General features: G+C 39.7%; 1 protein-coding gene across 2 annotated transcripts; it reads left to right on the forward strand.

Moving 5' to 3' along the window:
- Positions 1-6: 6 nt before the first annotated feature.
- LOC115785017 (protein kinase C and casein kinase substrate in neurons protein 3-like) lies at positions 7-19,201 on the forward strand. Of its 2 annotated transcripts, none has more exons than XM_030736445.1 (10): positions 7-215; positions 2,844-2,911; positions 8,714-8,870; positions 8,998-9,233; positions 11,663-11,818; positions 12,903-13,078; positions 13,874-13,994; positions 14,073-14,143; positions 14,263-14,342; positions 16,076-19,201. In XM_030736445.1, the coding sequence occupies exons 2-10, from the start codon at positions 2,852-2,854 to the stop codon at positions 16,183-16,185; spliced, it is 1,167 nt and encodes a 388-aa protein (XP_030592305.1). In that variant the 5' UTR covers positions 7-215; positions 2,844-2,851; the 3' UTR covers positions 16,186-19,201. The 2 variants fall into 2 exon arrangements, with proteins under 2 accessions (XP_030592305.1, XP_030592307.1); XM_030736447.1 differs by lacking the exon at positions 7-215 and adding an exon at positions 508-674.
- Positions 19,202-20,266: the final 1,065 nt, after the last annotated feature.

Consider the following 20,266-nt stretch of genomic DNA (forward strand, 5'->3'; position numbering starts at 1 on the left):
GTCGGCCAAAGAAAGGGGAAGAGCAGGAGCAACACTGTCCAGCAGGAGTGGAAAAATCAAAGTTGGAGAGAAGGAGTGAAAAAAAAGACAAGGCAGAGGGGGGAAGGAGCCCGAGAGTCTCTGTACAGACCGGAGAGGTGAAAAAAAAGTTTTAACTAGACAAACAAAAGAAGAGAACAGGGGTGAATGAGAGAGAGGGGTCCTGGCATTCAGAGGTAAGGAAACTATCAGCTGCCGCAGCTGAATGGATGCATATCAGTGAGATCTGATGGAGTGACGGCGCTCCTATTTCTGCTCTGTGTCCATTCGTTACTATATATTTCCTCTATGCAATGTGTGTGTGTGTGCGTGTGTGTGTAGTTATGTGTGACAGATGAAATGGGGACAGAGGGAGGAGTGAGTGTGTGTGCCAAAGTGTGCGAAGCACACAGGGGTGAAAGGGTTTGGTTAGATCGAAGCTCCAGATGGACTTGAATGGGCTCCGGGTTCAGTTGGTTTGTCTTTTAAGTGTAAAAGTCAGTGCTTTAGATGCATGGAGTCTGAGTTAATGTTGGATACTGATAATTTATAGTGGATTTTTGGAATCCGGGGGAACAAATTTCATATCTGACATGCCAAGATATTCTAAAAAATCTGGAGGATCCATGGTGGATATAGATCTGTGCTTGTAGGCGGTAAGTCACAGTATATTTTTTTTTGTGTGAAAAGGCAACCACGTGATGCATAGTTCTGTGGCTCATTTAAAGTCAACAAGTAAGAAATAAAGGGGCTATGCCTCACAAAAATCCCAGACTTCACAGTGAGCTAACTGGAAATTTCACTGATATAAATATTTTTGAATATTTCAGGCTCAGTTTTTCAAATCTTCAGGCCAATCCCACACTATTAGAGGTTTTTACTTTCCTGCCTGCTTATATGGGATAAACTTTGCATAAATTTGCAGTTACACTAACAGAAGTAGCTTAGTTGCAGTCAGAGTAAAAGGTTTGTGGTAAATCTTGCAGCCACACTAATTAATATATGACAGAGCTTCTCCACCCCCACATTTATCTGGAAACTTTGTCATACCCTGAGGAAAGCCAGCTAGCAAGGGGGGAAAGGAAGTCAGGGTCAAGGGTTAAAAGGGAGGTTATTCTTTATTTTCACGATCTTCTACAGATATGTGGGTTGTGTAATTTACAGGCCCTCAGTGGTAGGGATGAAGCAAACTGAGAAAGATTCAGGCTGGGAAGAGGCATGACATTATTCTCTTAGTGGAGCATGTGATGCCCCGTGAACAGCAGGATGTTGAGGGAAGATCACTGAATCTAATTGTGAGCATAACGGAGCCATGAGGGGAGATGTCTGCAGGCAGGAAAACCAGGTCAGACACAAAGGCTCTGTTAGGGTGGAGTTCAGCTTTTGGGTGCATCCAGGATTTGAAACAGCAGAAGGCAAAACTGCCGTGTGCTTAAAGATTGAACTGGAAAAGTTCCTCTTTCTTTTCTGAGGTGGTCAGAGCAGGAGTACGTTCAAAGGAAGTGCGCTGGTTTTTGGTCATTGAGCCACCAGCATGGGAAGAAAGTGAGCATGTGATTGGATGCGTTGACCCTTAGGCCCTGTTTATTTTCGGATAGCTCGTGTTTCAAAGCTGGGAATGCTGGGAAAGGGCAGTCCATGTCTGCTGGTGTTATCAGAGCTTCTACAGTACGCCTGCTGGGTCAGATTTACTGTACACGTCAACTTCCAACATTTTAATGGGCGTACGAAGCCTCTGTATGTGATTGAGTCACTGTGTTACACCTGCTGTGCAGCCTCACATTAGTCCTGACCAGTGTGCACTGGTTATTTATCTGCAGAGATATTAAATGCCTTCATGTCATGGAGCTTAAAATAGCAGGAGAGAATTGATTTCCAACCAGGGGCACTTCAGCCCAGTGGTGAATCATGTTGGTGCCAAGGGGTTTATGGGAAGTGGTAATTTGATCAAATACATTATTATAAAAGCTCTGATTTGATTATGAGTTATGTCCACCTATTGAGCTCACACTAAGAGCACTAAAAACACATAAGGAAGCAAAGAGAAAAAGAAAAGGACGGCTGAAACAGCGAAACAGTAGACTCCAATAAAAGTAACAGATAGAGCCAAAAGTAAATAGACACCTAAAAGTACAAGACAAATACTTGCAAACAGTGATATGTAAACAGACAGTTGAAATGACTCACTAAATATAAGAGAAACTGTTAAAACAGTAAATAGAGGGTAAACAGTTCACTAATAGTTAGCTAAGAAAAGGCATGGCAGCTGAAGTAGTTAATAACAAACAGCTGTGAGCTGAAATAGTTATCTAAATGAAACGGACCGGCCCAAACTGTTAGCTAACCAAGTCAGCTTAGAAAAAGAAAGATGCAATTAAAATATAATAAGCTTTTCACAAAAGAAACATGCTTTGGATAGTGTAAAACAAGAATTATAATTCAGACAGCTAAAATCTAAAGAAAATATGGAATAAAAGAAGTGCACAAACTATAAAGATGCAGAGGAAATATGTTACACACACACACACACAGGCAAGAAAAACAGGATGACAGTTGAAACAGTGAAACACAGAGAGACAGACAACCGTCACACCTATGGGCAATTTAGAATCTCCATTCAACCAAACCCCACTGACTGCATGCGTTTGGACTGTGGGGGGAAACCAGAGTACCCGGGTCCCTCAATTATTTTAAACATTTGCCTTAAACGGCGTAGCTGCAATGACCCAAAGCCAATAAATGGAAAGTGATAATGGTAGCTACATTAAGGTCAGGTTTAAAAGGCAGAGTAATCCAAACTAATCACGTATTCTTTGCTTTCTCAGAAAACAGGATGTCGACCCTGCCATCGGAAAACAGCCTTGAAGATGCGTACAGCCGCAGCTTCTGGATGGTATGTGTTCTCATTGTGTTTGCGTGTTTATGCCTTGTGATGGGACAGGAAGATAGACTCCACAAGATAGATTTTCCCTCCATATCTCAAATCTGAGCGACCATGCAGCCAGAACAGTCAAAACAGTCTTGTCGTTCAGGCAGCATGTCTCTGTAAACAGAGCTGTGTTTTCATTCTTTAAGTGTGAACAGTAACTCTGAACCACTTCACATGGATCTAACTGCTCTCACAGAAGGCTTCTGAGAGTGTTTGGCTCATTCAGTAACTGATTTTATGTCTTTGCTCAGCAAAGTGGATTGAGTCTTTGAATCCCACAAGTTTTTCCCCCCATTTTTCACTTCCTGCTTCCATAGAGAGTTGTTTCCTATTTGTTTTTTAAATATGTGACTTAAAACAATAGTTTGCCATTTGTATATATGCTTAATATCCTGCTAACAACTAGCCTTGGATCTACAGGAGCCATTCTACTCCCTGTTAATCTCATTGTGCAAAAAACCTGGAAGAAATTACCTTATTAAAATTAGAAAATTACCTTGGGGGCAACCCATGTGTAGTGAATAGAGATATGGCTGAAATAATTATATACACCTGCTTCCAGAGAAAAGAAGAAGAAAAGGCAAAATGCTTGCATCCTGCTAATGCATCCTGATTGGTCTGCATATCCTGGAAAATCATCCTTTCTAAAACAACGTGAACATAGTGATTTCATCCAGTATGACCGGAAAGGACTAACTGAGCCCATAAAGTGTTTACAGAGGTCAATCGTGAGGGTTGTTTTGCTATTTAATTGAATAGGACCACAAGTGTTTTTGCAGCCACAGGTATCGTTCTCTGTCGACCATTACGAAGAATTCAGGTTTACAGCACTTCTGAGTTGGCTTCACTTTTCAGGCCCTGAAGCGTTGCCAGTTTTTTTTTTATACCGTCTACGGACGTTAGACACTCACTTGACAGCACACATTTCCCAAAGATAACTAAAACAGATGTTTGAAGAGTAGTTAAACCACAACAGAAATGTCCATGTGTGTACACAAAGCAGCTGGTCGTGGTGGTTGAAGGTTTAAATCGGCTGGTGCTGTAAAGTATCTCATGGTGCTTCGATGCCCCCGATACTCACAGAAGGGCATTACAATCAGAACAATCTAAAAACCCTAAATATTCAAGTATGTTTACTGTCTCAACACCTCCCATCAAAGAAAAAACAGCTCAGTTCATCGTGGACTAACTCATGAGCATCCTCCAAAAGACCAGAAGTCTAAAAATTGGAGTTCTTTGTAATATTGTATTGTTATGGTTGGCTCAGTTCAAAGGTAAAACTTCTTCCAAAATTCCTTCTAAATCTCACTAATTAGCATGTTTATTTAATCCATACAAGAACAACAGTAAGCTTAGGACACATTACTGTATTAAGAATGGGTATGTCCCAGTCTCAGACCATTTCTTAACCAGGTGTAGTGATGACAAGTGCTAAGCTCTGGGGTCAGGTAACAGCATGTAGCTTCATATGAAACAGAGATCAGAACAAAATGTGCAGAATGAAGCAGAACAGGGATCAGGTTCACCCCCTCTGCAGCATTTGATTTGGAGTAAAAGGAAAAAGTTTCTTTCAGTTTCACAGCACTAACCCAGGCAGAATGAGAAAATAAGCAGCCTGTAGCAAGGATCAGTTTTCACAAACATGAAAGATAAATCCTTACTATTATCTTTAGCCTAAGCCTACAGCATACTCGACCGTGCACCTATCTCAGGATAATCACAGTTACATTTTGCCCACTTTGTGAACTACCATACACTCTCTTTAAAAGTCACAACCCAGTTTCGCCACCGTATTTTAAGGCTGTAAACACTTCAGAGTGCCCGACTGTCTGATCTGACTGTGCTGCCGCTTTAATATTGGCTTTGTCTCCCGTTGGCCTCGATTGGCTGCCCCACTTTCATTGTTCCCCCTCCTGTAATTCGGAAGACTCCTGTTGTGCTGGATGCGTTTCCAGGCCAGTTCCCGTCTGTGTCATCCTGCCGCCACGTTCAAAGGGTGCCCGTCATCACAGTGCAAACTTCAGCCTTTCGCTTTTGCAAAGTCACCACAACCTTAACGGATCTGCCTTCTGCAGGGTTATTGCATCATTGCCCCTTTAATAGTATTAAAACCCCCCTTTCTCCCAGTTATATATTGTATATATTATATATAATTTTATACACCTTATGATTATTAAATAAGGACATTCTGTGATAACAGACACCTGCATGTCTGGTAAACACATTCGTGCTTGTTTTCAAATAGAAAACTAAAGATTTAAGAGTTTTTAATTTGCAACAGACTCTCTCTGTTTTTTTATAGAACAAACATTTTTGACAGGCGTTCTCTGAATCTGTCATCTGTACTCTGTGGTAAAATCTTATTGGAGTACATCCTGGAAATTTTTCTTTTATGCCATTTCAGCCTTTATTAATACTTTTGCTGCTTTGGCTGCCACTACCTTTTACTTATTACACATGTACTATTTAAACTTTATCACAGCTAACTTTATTTTTTATTACTGCCACAGTACTACCAGCTAATACTTTAGCTCCCAGGAAAACTAATACATTTCACAACCACATTTGTGTAACATTTAAATCGAGCCCACCCACTGACATTAATGCAGCACTGTATGGAAAACTCACCAGGCTGACATCGTTAACTAGTCTGAGTGCGATCAGTTATTTATTTTTTTTCTTTTTCAGCAGAAGTCTGTAGTTTTTTCCTTCGATGCAGCTTTTGTTGCTTGGACTGATTCTCTAGTAGCGGATTTGCATTCGCCTCGGCTGTTGGCCAACTGGGTCTCTGCAGCGCTGCCACTGGCCTCAAACTGGATTCCTCAGCTGTTTCTGCTTAAATCACAGACGAGTGAGAAAAGTCAGCGCAAACCACAACAGAGGCAGAAAGAAAGAAAGGAAAGGAAGAAAGAGAGGGAGGAACGAGGAAGGGCGCTCGTGTGAAACACTCCGGGTGATTCTGATTAAAGCATTTAAAACGACAGTGTTTCATTAAAAGCACACTGACAGCTCTGATTGCTTTTCTTTGAAGGCTGTTAATATGACAATGAAAACCTTTTACAGTCAGGGTGTCTGTCTTTAAAGCACGACACGTGAACAGAAACATTGGGAGAAAGAAGTTTCGTAAATAAATCATTTACAATTACAAATAAAAAAAAAAAGATTAGTTGAGAAAAATGTCCTATTATATAACGAAGATGCCCTATACGTGCTGATTACTCCTGCTCTAGTTACCTGAAGCACAAAATGATGCATATTTGTTTCACATTTGCTGCTATCAATGCCAACATGTAAAGAGGGAACTGTTTGACCTTTCTTTTGTCCCTGCATTTAATTAAGTACTAATTAAGAGTCCCGTTAGGGAGTTTGTACACTGGAAGCAAAAAGCATGCTGTTGTAACTCTGGAGACTCATATCATCTTACAGAGAATTTGCCTAGTACTCTATCCAAGTAAGCCATGTCTATGAGCCAACACCTACAACACCAGTAACTGGAGCCCCACTGTTGAGGTTATTAGTTAAATGTGTGTTTGACAGGTAAAACGTTGGCTTTGAAAATGACCTGTTTATTCAGGTCTGCTCTGCATTTTTGTGGCATTTACACTGAGCATATCACCTCAAATAATTTAACACAGCATGGCACACAACAACACTGAACCAGCTGCCTTAAGTGTGTCAGTCACAGCCAGATAGAGTCTGACAGAAAGCGAAAAAGCGAGTAGGAGCGAGTTCTGAGAAGGAGCTGATGACAGCTGCCAGGAAAATTGTAGAGATTTCCAAATTCCACATCCACAAACAACACACTTGCTTCGGAGATGTTATTACATTCAGGGCCCTGCCCCTGCCGCGCTGCTGCCCTCACTCTGTCTGCCTTTTTATGGACAGACCACACCTCACGCTGCGGCCGGCGTCTGTGCTACCACAGGAAGCTTACTGACAGCGCAGCGTCACCTGTGGCACATCATGTGCCACTATGGCAGGCCGTTTTAATAACATAAAATCCGCTTCACCACACTTGCATTCCAGATATCTGAAACCGATTTATGACTAGACGTATTAGTAAATTAAGATATCTCTAATATCTCTAATACCTATATCAGATATCTCTAATTACATTCTAATAGAAATGACGTCAGATTTTCCATTGAGTTGAATGGAGGCTTTAATTCAAGATATCTACAATGAATTACTATCTGCAACACATATTTCAGATATCTACAAATATGACTAGTCATAATTCTAATTAAAGATATCTTAAATGTATTTTTAGATAGGAGATGTAGTTTTGACTAGTGCAAATTAAATTCTAGATATCGTGAAAGCAAATAATGACTAGGTAAAACTAAATCAGAGATATCTAGAACTGTAATTTTGACTAGTCAAAATTCCCTTTAAGACGTCTCCAAATGAATTAGACATATCTTGAATTAGACGGCATTTATATTTAAAATCTCTTAAATTAACATTCTGACTAGTCAGAATGACATTACTGATATCTTGAATTAGTATTCTGTCGAGTCAAAACGTCACAGATTTACGGAGCATTTTGGCGGAAAGATTATAAGGCAGTTTGTTAAAACGGCCTGCCATAAAATCAGAGATTCTTTGCAGATTTCTTAAGAAGTCTTCAAGTACACGATCTTCGCGTTCTCCGCATATCCCATACTGAACAACTCTTTCTATATTGTGGCATTTTCTTACAATTTTGCCCAGAACGGCCAGCGCCATTGCAGCCACCTGAAATTCTACACAGCCAATTACGGATAGTCAGACGAAACGGATTTTATGTTAAAAAGCCTGCCATAACTTTACAGCATCCACCATTTTAACCAAGCAGCAACAGAAGCAACAGCCTCTTGATGGCAGTTATGGTCTATGCATTTTATCAATGCTGTGTTTATGAAAGGTAAAATAATATTCTTGGATATTCTTGGATTTTTTTTTGTCAAGAAGCACGTGCAACTAATTGTTTTAGGTGTTTAGCTCCACTCACTCTTATTCTTGCTTGCTCCCCCTGCTGCACCCCAGACGCAACTGCAGGCAGCCTCTGCACAATATGATTAACAGGAAGTGAAATGCCCCCCCCCCCCCCCACATCAGGCCTGGGTTCAACTGCTTCCAGTACTGTACATTACTCAATGGCACAACTTACTGTGACAGTAACAGAGCAATCATTTAAGGAATAATTGGAGAAACATACCCATGCAAAGTCTGACTAAATAAAATCAATAACACTTTTATATGATAAATATGTGCAGCTGGAGTCTGCTTAGAATCGCAGAAAGAAATATTCTGGCATATAACCATTAAAACAAATCATTGTTTTAAACACAGGAAATGCAATTAGTGAGCTTTAGATGAGTTTTAGATGTGTTGGAGGCTTTGTTTATGTCTTGGCTTTAAACAAAGCCAAGCAGAGCTGGCAGCCTGATTATGAAGGGAACAGCGGGCTCAATCTTCTCACCTCTCTCTCATTGATTTTCCACAGGATTGCAATTAAATATCAGCTTTCAATAGAGATTATTAGTTGCTGCCAAGAAAATTGCTTTAGATGTGTTAACAGTGTTTGAACACGTGGCTCAGCTGTACTTGAGTGGAGTCTCCTATCTATAACTGAAAGATTAAACACTGGACTTTTTCAAGCCAAAAAAAATAATTTAAAAAGCTTTTTTAGAGTTTCAAGCTCCACATCCATTCAGCCTTCCATCTACTTCAAGTGTTTATGATGTGAAAAGCAAAACGTCTTCTGTCTTTGTGTCCTGGCAGCCTGGGAACTATCAGCGCACTGTGAAGCGAACAGAAGATGCTTTCCAGGCCTGTAATGACATCGTGGCGTGTTTCCAAGAGAGAGCTCGCGTGGAGAGGCAATACGCCCAGCAGCTCAGTGAATGGAGCAACAAGTGGAAGCCAGTGGTGGACTCTAGTATGTTCAGTAATTGCAGCACCTGCAATGAACATGGAAATTATACTTTTTTAAATATCCTGACCTAATTATTACTAAAATACAAACGTCATTTCAACGGTGTACCATCTCCTCCTCCCTCCCTCAGGTCCTCTATACGGCTCTCTTATGAAGGCTTGGCAGTGTTTTCTGTCCTCCGCCGACCGGCTGGCCGCCTTACACGCCACCATCTGTCGCTCCCTGGTGTCGGAGGATGGAGATCGGGTCAGGACCTGGCAGAAGGAGACCTTCCACAAGAAGTTATTTGGAGGCTTCAAGGAGTCCCATGACGCTGAGACGGGGTTTGCACGTGCTCAGAAGCCGTGGGCTAAAAGACTTAAAAAGGTCAGATTCTTTAGATTTGTTCATGCTAATTAAAAGCTCTCATATTAATTAAAAGCTCTGCTCTGATCTCAGTGACTGAGCCACATGCACAGATATAAAATGCCACATTAAAGTTAGTTTAGCATGTTGTGAAATAATAAATTAAATACTTAGGCAGCCACTTGTGTAACAGACGCAGTGTGTGTGTGTTTTTTAACTTGCTCGGCTGTTATTTATCACGCTGTTTTGATATGGCTACTCTTTGAACTATATATTTTTATTATTTTATTTTAGAACTTTGTTTAGAAGCTGTTTCAAATTATGCTGCTGTTCTTATTTTAAACTATTATAAAATGTTTAAATCAAGCTGTTCCCAACTTTTCTTATTAACTTCACAACAAGCACCAGTGTTTCTATGCACACCAAAGGTTATTGAGCTGGTCCCTTCTGAATTGTATGACATTGTGGTTTACTATTAAGATGTCAGAACTGGCTTAAATGATACTAACAAATATTTAAACATATTATAGTTTTCTTCTCACACATTTTAATTATAATTGTTAGTTTTGTGTCTGCTCCTGATTGTGTACCCTCTAATTATGTAGTTTGTTTGGCCAGGTGGAGCTTAAATTGGAGGTTTAAAGTGACCGTTGTTGATGCTTTTTCTAACAACTTTTTTCAGTTTTGCACAATGACTGTATACAAAAGACGGAGGTAGCCACTGCAGTCACTCAGTAATTTGTGAAATTCAGTCTTAAAAAAATAAAGATATAAGAAGATATGTACCTTTTTGTTACCAATAAACCTGCAGACAAGAGGGAAAAATGCTGACTACCCTGTGCCTTTTGAAAGCAGCTCCCAGTACCTTTAAGGTGTAACATTTTAGTGACATCGTGACTCAATCAACATGCCTTAAAACATCAATATGACATCTTTCACCACTTGATTTGTCATTGTTCTTTCTCTTGAATGAAATAAGCTTTAATGATGACTGAATTTCAGCCAGATTAAGCTGATTAAGTGCAGTTGTGCTCCAGCGGCAGCACACCGGTGCCTAAATCTAATTTACTCAAAATGCAGTTTATAAAATTATTTTAATTGGGAAGTCAGGTCTTTTTCTTTTAGACTTCTTTGCAATTGGCCTGCTTATTGTAGCCAGAGGAGTGCTTGAGGCAATTCCAGCTTCACTTATCAGACCTGAAAGACTATATCCATGTTTTATATGCAGTCTATGCATAAGGCTAGCATTTTACCAGCTGCCATGTTTTTTTTTGTTGTTGTTTTTTGGAGCAAGTTAGTATTCATAAACTGTACACACACTAATAAAACACTAGAATTCCACTGCAAGCCATACAATTAGTCAGATAATCCATTAAAAATGCTCCAAAAAGCTCCAACAGTGCGCGCGCACACACAAACACAAACACACACACACACACACACAGAAGAGATCCGGGTTTATTAACTAGAAGTAGTGGATGAGGCCTAGCAGGCTCTGATTGGCTCTAGCTGCTTGTGTTTGGACGCCTGTCAATTGATGCAGCCACGCCACGCTCAATAATCCAGGCAGACCCTACTCAGAGTTTTTGAGGGATGACACTGTCCACAGAGGTCAAAACTATCAAAAGCTTTTTTGGACCATGCATTTTAATGTTGTAAAGTTGAACACATGAGTCTGTGGAGACTGACTTACTCTCATGGAGCCGGCCTCTGGTGGTCACTAGAGGAACTGCAGTTTTTGCCACTTCCACTTAAGCTGCATTTTTCACCTCTGGAGGTTTCTCCTTGAGTTAACTCTGTTATTGGACTTAAAGTACAGTCTCTGTAACCACTAGAGGGCACCGATGCATCTTTTATGTGTCATCCATGGCTTCACACCTCCACCGAGAACAGCTCTGGTCGTCATGACATTTCTGTGTTTGTTTTTGGGAACTTTTCCCTGCGACATTCCCAGGCCTTATTTTCCCACCCAGTCTGGGACTTCGGTGACGTGAGCAGAGATCTTTAAGCTCAAAACCCAGTTCCCAGAGAATTGTGTTGAGAAGCAATGAGCCACTTGAATCTGTAGTTTACTGTGATGTGAGAGCAGGAAGGGAGATGCAAATATGAAAATAAAATTTTACATTAAAAGGTGAACCCTTAGGGGATCAGTAACTCATATGTACTAGAAGTGACTGCAGCATCACAAATGGCTTATCGTTAAGCAAATGGCCTCAACTCAACTATATTTAGAAAACAGGGGCCTAATGCACTGCTATTTAGAAATGGATTTATTCATTAGTGTGCTTTTCAGACTCAGGTGCATCACAGCTTAAGTGCTTCCTGTGAGTGAATTGTATGATTACTGGTGTTTCTGTAATCAGAGTATTTCTATCCTGACACTTTTCCCATTACATTCACTATTGTGCATCAACTCTACATAGTGACACTATGCTTTGGTTTGCCCACAGCTGGATAAAGCAAGAAGAGCATACCATAAGGTGAGCCGGAAAGAGCAGGCAGCCAGAGAGCGAGAGGCACACACTCAGGGAAACCCTGACGTCTCCATAGACAAACAGAAGAAGATCCAGGAGGAAAGAGAAGTGGCTCAACAGGAGGCTGAGAAGGTGCACAACACATTATTTTTTACATTTTGTCAAAAGTGCAGTGGAGTTTCTCACCACAGTAAAGCTAGAAGCAATTTTTTTATTTTTTTTTAGTGACCATTAGTAGTAGTTTACTGTGTTCCTTTATGGTTTTAAAGTAGGCAAAAGAAAATGCAGGTCATGTCATCACAAAAAGTGATAGCAGAAGTTTAAACACTAAATCTGACTATTCTAGTTACCAAAAAAAAGTAAATTAACAGGCCAACCTGTCCGAAGCAGAAGTTACAGAGGAGAGGAGCTCCTCTGAAGCTGCTGTCTGTGGTGAACGGGAATACAAGTACTGTTACCTGTCCTAGTTTTACAAATGCCCCAAATGGAGAATAAAACAAGCAGGTTAATGAATCAAAACTGAAATCAGGCAAGAACCCTTCTGAACACTTAACACACTATAAATTACTTCACAAAAGCACGAGGCAGCAAGTAACCTTTCCAAGCATGGAGCAGACTGCTCACTAGAGATCACAGCTGCCCTGAATGATGGCCTGACAGCCCTTTAAAACCAGCTGCAATAATTAGCCCTGCTGTGGTTGGAGCACAGCACCAGATGAATCAAACTGACAGGAGGTAGAACACAGAAAGAGCAGACATGGGAGGAAGGCAGGATTATGGACAGGTGCAAGCACTAGTCACCAGCACAGTAACTTACAAAACAGTCAAATTACACAACAGGGATGAAGTGGAGGGACCCAGGGTTGTAATGGTGCTGGAAATGTTTGCTTCAGATGCTTTCTAAGAGGTTGACTCAGGAATTTAGTCTTCTTACATCACGTCACATGTTCTCACAAGCTTGCGACATGTCTCCTACTTCACGTATCTTTAATTTCACCGGTGGGAGTGGGTGAAGCTGTGTGTTATATAAATGATAGATTCATTATCAACTCTGTGGACTGTATAATCTATGAGAGGTGCAATGTTGCAATTATTTGGTTTGTAAATATTGTTAATTAAACCTAAAATGGGGTTTTGTTTATTAATATCATTTAATCTCCTCACTTAAACCTGGGTTTTCACTACTATCCCCTGCTTCGGTTTGAAAACTCTCCAGGTTCGTGCGCGCTATGAGAAGGTCCTGGAGGAGGTGAACACCTATGCTCCTCGCTACATGGAGGAGATGGAGTCCGTCTTTGACCAATCACAGGAGGAGGAGCGCAAGAGGATTGTATTTCTCAAACAGGCTTTCCTTTCCATCCACAAACACCTGGACATCACCAACAATGAGAGGTGAGCCGCGGTGCTCCGTCGGCGTGTAGTGGTAAGAAAAGGTGCTGCTGCCTCTGCTGATTAGGAGGAGATCGACGTTTGCGGTTAAACAGGTAGAACAAATTTGTGTTATCTGGGATCCCTGCAGCTTGTGTCTGTCTGTGTATTTAGAGTTAAGTATGTTGAAATCAATAATTTGACTTAATTTACCTCTAATTAAAAGCTGTTCCACAACATATTAGCACATCAGTGACTCTCCTCTACTCCAATAAAGGAAATAATGGCTAAGATGGCAACTTAATTACTTTATAAAATCAGCCAAAGCCACAGGGGGATGAGAGAAATTATATACACTATTAATCTGATTAATTTGGGGAAAACACTTTAAGTAAAGTGTTTTGGATTGCAGTGCAAGTAGATTAAATATTTTGTAATTATATAATCATCAGAAAAATACTATTAAGTATCCTGAGTACACATAAAATGTGTAACATATATTCCATATCATTGGATTTATTATACAATGATGATTATGATGTATTATGAGGCATACTATAAATAAAATGGCAGCTCCCTCACCTAAACCACACAGGATTATTCCAGTAGTGTGAAGCTGACCATTTCCTGCTGTGAGAAAAGTGCTGGCAAGTTCACATGAAGAGCATGTCTGTATTTGATAAGTAAGATTATTACTGAATAAATTACTTCTTCCAGCAAATTTATAGGAAGGACAAATTATTTCCTTGCAAATTTCCAACAGATCAGAGCAGATTAAAATCAGATTTTGGATTATCTCATTTATCACGTGTCATTTAGCGTGCGGGCCGTGTACAACGAGCTCCACAACACACTCATGGCTATCGATGAGCAAGAGGACCTACGCTGGTGGAAAAACACCCACGGGCCCGGCATGCCGACTGACTGGCCTCACTTCCAGGTATTTCCATTTCTATCTGGCAATTTTAAGCTTAATTCTGTGCAGTTTATTTACATTTTTTATTCCAATGGTTTTCAGGAATGGTCACCTGAAAAGAAAACCAAAAAAGGGAAGAAAGAAGTGGAAAAGACAGGAACAATAGAGAAGAGGTGAGGATATTTATATGAATGGGAACTGTTATTGCACACTAAACATATACTGACTGGATGTTGCACAGTTTTTTTTGGAAACAACCATTCATCTTTTTTCCTTCGTTTTTGTCTGATAGTGTGATGATTGGAGGAGTGAAAGTAAGGGCTCTGTATGATTATGTCGGCCAGGAGACGGATGAGCTGTCCTTTAAAGCAGGTAAACACTGTACACTGCAAGATGAATGTAGTCACGATGAAGTCACCCACTTCTCCTTGAAGCCTCAGCTTCATTATGAAGATTGTCATCAAGTTTTTGGTCCAGATTCTGGACCATATTTGGCTGGCACTCATTTTGGCTCAAACTGAATAAAAAAATTAAGTTTATTTTGAAAATCTTGGTCATACTGTATTTCAAAATAGGGATTAGGTTTGGCATGAAACCGCACACTCATTGGCTAACAAACTGTCAATCAGAAGTGAGGAGCCAATGAAGGTGCATTTTCAGTCAGACCCAACCCTCTTTGTCACATCCATTTTTTTTTTTTTTTTTTTTTTTTTGCAGCCAAGATGGTGACCGTGGAAACGCTGATCTCAGTGACATGAACCTGTCATTCAAAGCAGCCACACTGCTGTATTAATGTCAAACCACTTATTTGTACAGCCTATTTAAAAATACACAGATTAACAATCCACGTATACAAAATCATATGAAACAGTGACCAGTAGTGCCAAAGTATCCTGGTCCCGGATTTTGGTCTCTGGGTTTAAAGATGTTTTGGAGATTTTGGATTCTTCTCACTGTTGTTGATTATTGTTGGGCTCCTGTTTCACTTCTTTATTATTCCCATTATACTGTGAGTCCTTGGCTGTTCCTACTTTGTTATTCTAGTAATGAGTTTCAGTGTTGCACTCTTGTTTTGGTTCATGTCTGAGTGCTATTTTTTTTCAGTTATTTTAGTTCAATTCAATTTTATTTATATAACGCCAAATCACAACAAACAGTTGCCTCAAGGTGCTTTATGTTGTAAGGTAAAGACCCTACAATAATTATAAAGCAGCAAGCACTTGGTGACAGTGGGAAGGAAAAACTCCCTTTTAACAGGAAGAAACCTCCAGCAGAACCAGGCTCAGGGAGGAGCAGCCATCTGCTGTGACCGGCTGCGGCTGAGGGGAGAGAGACAGGACAAAAGACATGCTGTGTAATAGAGCCAGTTCCTTCCTGTCTCGTCTTTCTGTTACTCAGTCACTCTTATGTCTGTTGTGGGTTCCGTGTCTTTTGGTTATTTCTTGTTTTTATTTTTAACACTGTGTTCCTTGGGTTGATCTGATTCTTTTCACCTCTGTCTCATTCCCAATCAGCCCTCTGTGTATAAAAAGTCCCATCTTCCTCTTTTTCTGTTCTCTCTCCTATAAGATTTCCCTGATAGCTCATTCTTTGATTGCTTTTGTACGTTTGGATTAGTTGCCCTTTAGTTACCTTCTCTGGACTTTCATTATAACCCTAAGAATAATGCTGACAATACATCAGGTTAGAAATGTATTCATTTTTGCTGTAAGGTTGGTCATTTTAACAGAGTCTTTGGGTAGTGACTTGCTTTTGAAGGCAGCCTCAAATGGACATTAGAGAAACTGCACTTTAGCGCCTCACTTGATAAACACACACCAATACAGCTTCAAAATCCACAGCTTTGAAGGTGTGCTCCAGTCTATTTTCAGTTGCACAACTTTGTAGAGCTTTATTTCAAAAGCGCAATGACCAATACTTTATGAAATTACTGATTAATTTATTAGTCTAATAGAAAAACTTTGCTTCTTGCCCAGTTTGAGCTGGGATATGCTTTCTTTGTAGCTGCTGGTTTGACAAAATATTTGAGTGCAGTTATAAGAGCCAAACGTTTTAATTGCTTTAAAAATGAATTCTGAGAATTACATTTCTCTTCCTCCCTGCAGGTGAAGAGTTTCTGAAGATTGAGGATGAGGATGACCAAGGATGGTGTCGGGGGAAGAAGGATGGTGGGTGGGAGGGGCTTTACCCAGCCAACTATGTGGAGGTGGTGTAGTGACCGCATGCAGATTGAATGTGAAAGATCTTGTTATATCACCACATTTCACAGCCTGGATAAATATCAAAATGTCAAAAACACAAACTCAGCGCTGTAAACTCAAAGTAGCTGTTAGCCAAAGATGGGGAGTGTGAGCACACGTCGGTGGATATTTTGGCGTACAGAGATTTTTTTTTTTTTTTTTTTATTAAACTGGTATATAATCTCGAAGGATTTTTTTTTTGGATATGTTTTAATATATACAGTATGCATAGACCACTTGTATTGAAGCCATATAAATAAACAATGCTTTAATGTAAAGAAAAAAAACATAACATGCTGGAGTGTAAAGGCACACATCCATCTGGTGCTGAAATCAGTAGTGGAGCCAGAAAATTTTAAAGGGGTGGTCAGGCTGAGACCATCATTTCTCATCGTCTCAAGACTTATTTTTCTTGCATGGCAAATTGCTGCAGGTCAGATAATCTCTTTGCTCTCATTGTGACTGCAATGAATGCAACGTAAAGTTCATTAAATCGTTACAGTTTTAATAAGTGGTCAGATACATGTGTGTAGGAGCAATGGCAAAGAGAAATGGTTTCACAAAAAAAAAAAAAAAAAAAAAAAAAAAAAAATCAATCAAGTTCGGCTTACAAAAACAAAACAAAGAAAATTAAGTTATGCAGTTGTACATGGCCCTCTGATAGTCTGTGGTGGCCATGGGCCCCCTGGCCCCCCGGGTCGCTCCCCTGACTAAAATTGCTGTATAGAGTGCTATTTTCTTTTAGCTGCTTTTTGTTTTGTTTTTTAAAGCCTCATGATATTAAAATGCTCACAAAGCCTCACAACATATGAAAAAAGTGACGCTAAAACTGTGATTATAATTATTCCAAAGCAGCCGTACAGTTGGACTCAGCTTATTAGATGCAGGAAGTTGTATCGCCTTTTTGTTTTTGTGGTTTAAAGGAACAGAATGAAGTTATGAGAAATCCTGTGTAACCCTCAGTTGCCCACAGCAAAAGTGTTTTACCCAGAACAGCATCAACATGCACCCCATGAAGTCCAATGCTGTTTTAGTTTGTACCAAGTTTCCTTAAAATGGCTTTCATCACTATTTTTTCTATTAAGAATTTATCGCTTGTCTATTTGTGTGTGGTAGGGATTGATCCCAGTGGCAAAGCCAGAACAGAACGCAAAGAATTTTCAAGCAACTGAATATTTCAGCTTGCTAGTTTTACTTCTTTTTTCTTGTTCACAGCTTTACAGTTTTGGTTCCCTCTTACTCAAGCTGAGGAAATGCTCACAGCTGGTAAGAACACTGTATGTGATCTTACCAGCACCAACTACAGCAGACAAACAGAGCATTTGGCAGCTAAAACACCAAATGTTTCCAGCAAATGTTGGCAGAGGCTAAAAACACATCTCTAAAGGTGTTGTTATATTGATTTGTATTTCCTGAATTTATAATATACTTTGGTCCTTAAGGACAAATGCACAAAAATATAAAGAAATGACATAAAAAAAATAATCTATGCTAACACTTATTATAGTATAAATACAATCTTCTTTGTATATCTCTTGCCACCATTGAAGATTTCAACCGTATTTAATATTTTGGGGGTGTTGCGCTCTCTTCAGTATATATTATGGTTTATCAAAATTAATTTTGAAGTTCTTGTTTGTCCTTTTCTGCCCTTCAGGGTTATTGTATCACTGACCCCAGTCAGTCAGTCCAGGTTTAACACATTACATTGTAATAACGCTGTACTTTAGGAAACCGTTTACAATGTGATTTTGCTTCACTCATTACCTGCCAAGCTGACCTGGTACCTGTTAGATGTCTAACACTTATTACATTAAAAACACACATTTGGTTTCAGCAGGAAATTCTAAAAACACTTTAAACCTTGTTACAAATGTACAATGGAGGCTGAAGAACTGACTTTTGATTCAGTGCTGCCCTGACAAACAGTAAAACCTGGTTTCCCTCCACTTCCACATTAGCATCCATATTCTTACATACTCACTATATTTCAGGATGGTGGTTCAGTAAACCGCTCATGGGCTTTCACAAAAGATGTGGTATGCGTTTCACTTGAGTGCAAGCTTCAGCCCAAACTAAAATGTCTGAGTGGGGCTGTTTTAATACCCCATTATATTTTATACAGGAATGTTGTCTGTTTGTGTTTGTCATACCTTTTTACTTTACCTGTGATTATATATATATTAAATGTTTCCACATTAGCCTGAGCTGTTTTCATTGTCACTTTGGGCATTAAGTATCTGCCTAACTACAACAAGCTGTGTGACTGTTAAATACCGGACCTGTATACTAGGATAAAAATCCATTTCAAGGAAAGCCTTTTCTTTTTGCCTCACCTGTCTGCTGCCAGCTGGATGCTTCATTTTAGGTTCAAATATATTGAACTCTGCAGCACAAGTAACTGAAAACTGTTAAGTTTCAGGGTGTTGCTGCATCCTGCGTGAAAGCGCCTTCGCACTGAACCTCAGAGTCCCTCCTGGTTTGGAGGTCCTGCCGTGCTTGGCGGCTCTACCACAATCAAGTAAAAATGAAGAGTGTAAAGGGCTTTTTACATCAAAATGGAAATGTGCTAAATGATGAAATCTATTCATAATGTTATTATTTTGATTTTTGCACCTTTGATAGAGGAAAAGTCTTTCTCCAGGTGAGCCCTATTATCTGTCATTATAGGTCATAATGATCTTTATTGTTGGACTAAAATCATTAAAGCATTAAGATGCTTTAAGAAATGAATGCTCTGAGCATGTCATAGATCTCTCTCTACACGCTGTTTGGAGAATAGTAATATTTCGTAGCATGTCACACTGTTCCTTCTGGATAATTCCTGTGGAACAACTAGTTTTCTTGTCTGTCTGTAATATGTAATCTTCTGTTATTAGACTGTACCTATCACAGAAAGCATCTTTACCAAAGTGCTGGGTTTGCCTATTATAGTATCTCAATATCTGCTGTGTGTCTTTCTTTGTCATGTAAATTTATGAACTTTTAAATCCCGTCTTTTGAAATAAAAATTGAATCTGTTGCACAAAAGAAGTATTATTGGATTTGGGATGGAAATAATTAAAGTGTGTGTGTGTGTATGTTGTGGGAGACAAAGAGTCATTGTCCTGTGTGTGTGAATTATGACTCACCATGACATCACCCTCTGGAGTCCTGCCTGTAGATGTCATTACATGTACACACACGGAGTCATATTTTAGCCTTGCGTCCATGTCAGAGAGCTGTGTCCAGGTCAAACGCTGCTCTTTATCTCGATGACTCCTCCACAGTGTCAGATGTAGCCTGACATCAGCTCATGGCCATCAGCCAAACAAACTACTTCACTCTGATGTTTATGATAAGCTGGCCAATAGCAAGAAGTGAAATGATGAGGCTGGCTGTATTGCACTCTTCACTCTCACACTGTTTTGCTATGAATACAAGCAGAAGACGATACTGGAATGTCTGTTTCCATAGCAGTAACGAAGATAATGATGTCACCCTGAAAGGAATTTCCTCCTGTGCTCATACCTGATGACAGTTTGGTTGCTTGTAGCAGATGCAGACTGATCTCTACTCACAGACAATCACATATGAGCTCTGACACTCTTTCTACTGTTTCTACCATTTCTGACAGGGATGGAAAACCTTAAAAAAGGAGAATATAAGGTATGCTGAAAAGTGCTGTGATGATTTCATCGAGGAGCTTCATAGTCACAGAAATGCAGCAGCAGTAGTAAATTAAAGGCCTGAATATAATAAAAGGTCTCAAACCTCCAATATTGTTTTCATTCAGCATTTGGGGGTAACAAAAAGACTGATAACTTGTTGCTAAACACTTGTTTTGCTGCATCATCATTATTCATTCATTTTTATAGCCACTTGATGAATGTAACTTGAGCATTTATTTTATTTTCTACCAGCTCTTGAGGAGAGAGAAACAGGCTGTTGAGCCTCTAAATATACTCAAATGTTCAGCAGCTTGTTTCTAAGTATGTCTGACTGCTGTCTGGTTTTAAGTAGCTCTGCTTGTAGAGTGACTATTACCTCCTGCAGCAGAAAAAAGGGGCTGTGATT

The sequence above is a fragment of the Archocentrus centrarchus genome, chromosome 8 (assembly GCF_007364275.1).
Source record: "Archocentrus centrarchus isolate MPI-CPG fArcCen1 chromosome 8, fArcCen1, whole genome shotgun sequence".
Classification (NCBI taxonomy): Eukaryota; Metazoa; Chordata; class Actinopteri; order Cichliformes; family Cichlidae; genus Archocentrus; species Archocentrus centrarchus.

Bases quoted from the DNA above. Each gene is read 5' to 3' on its own strand.
- LOC115785017 (XM_030736445.1), top strand. From the start codon at position 2,852: ATGTCGACCCTGCCATCGGAAAACAGCCTTGAAGATGCGTACAGCCGC. The intron at 9,234-11,662 runs GTCAGATTCTTT...GTTTGCCCACAG, and splicing joins GGGCTAAAAGACTTAAAAAG to CTGGATAAAGCAAGAAGAGC. The intron at 14,343-16,075 runs GTAAACACTGTA...TCCTCCCTGCAG, and splicing joins TGAGCTGTCCTTTAAAGCAG to GTGAAGAGTTTCTGAAGATT.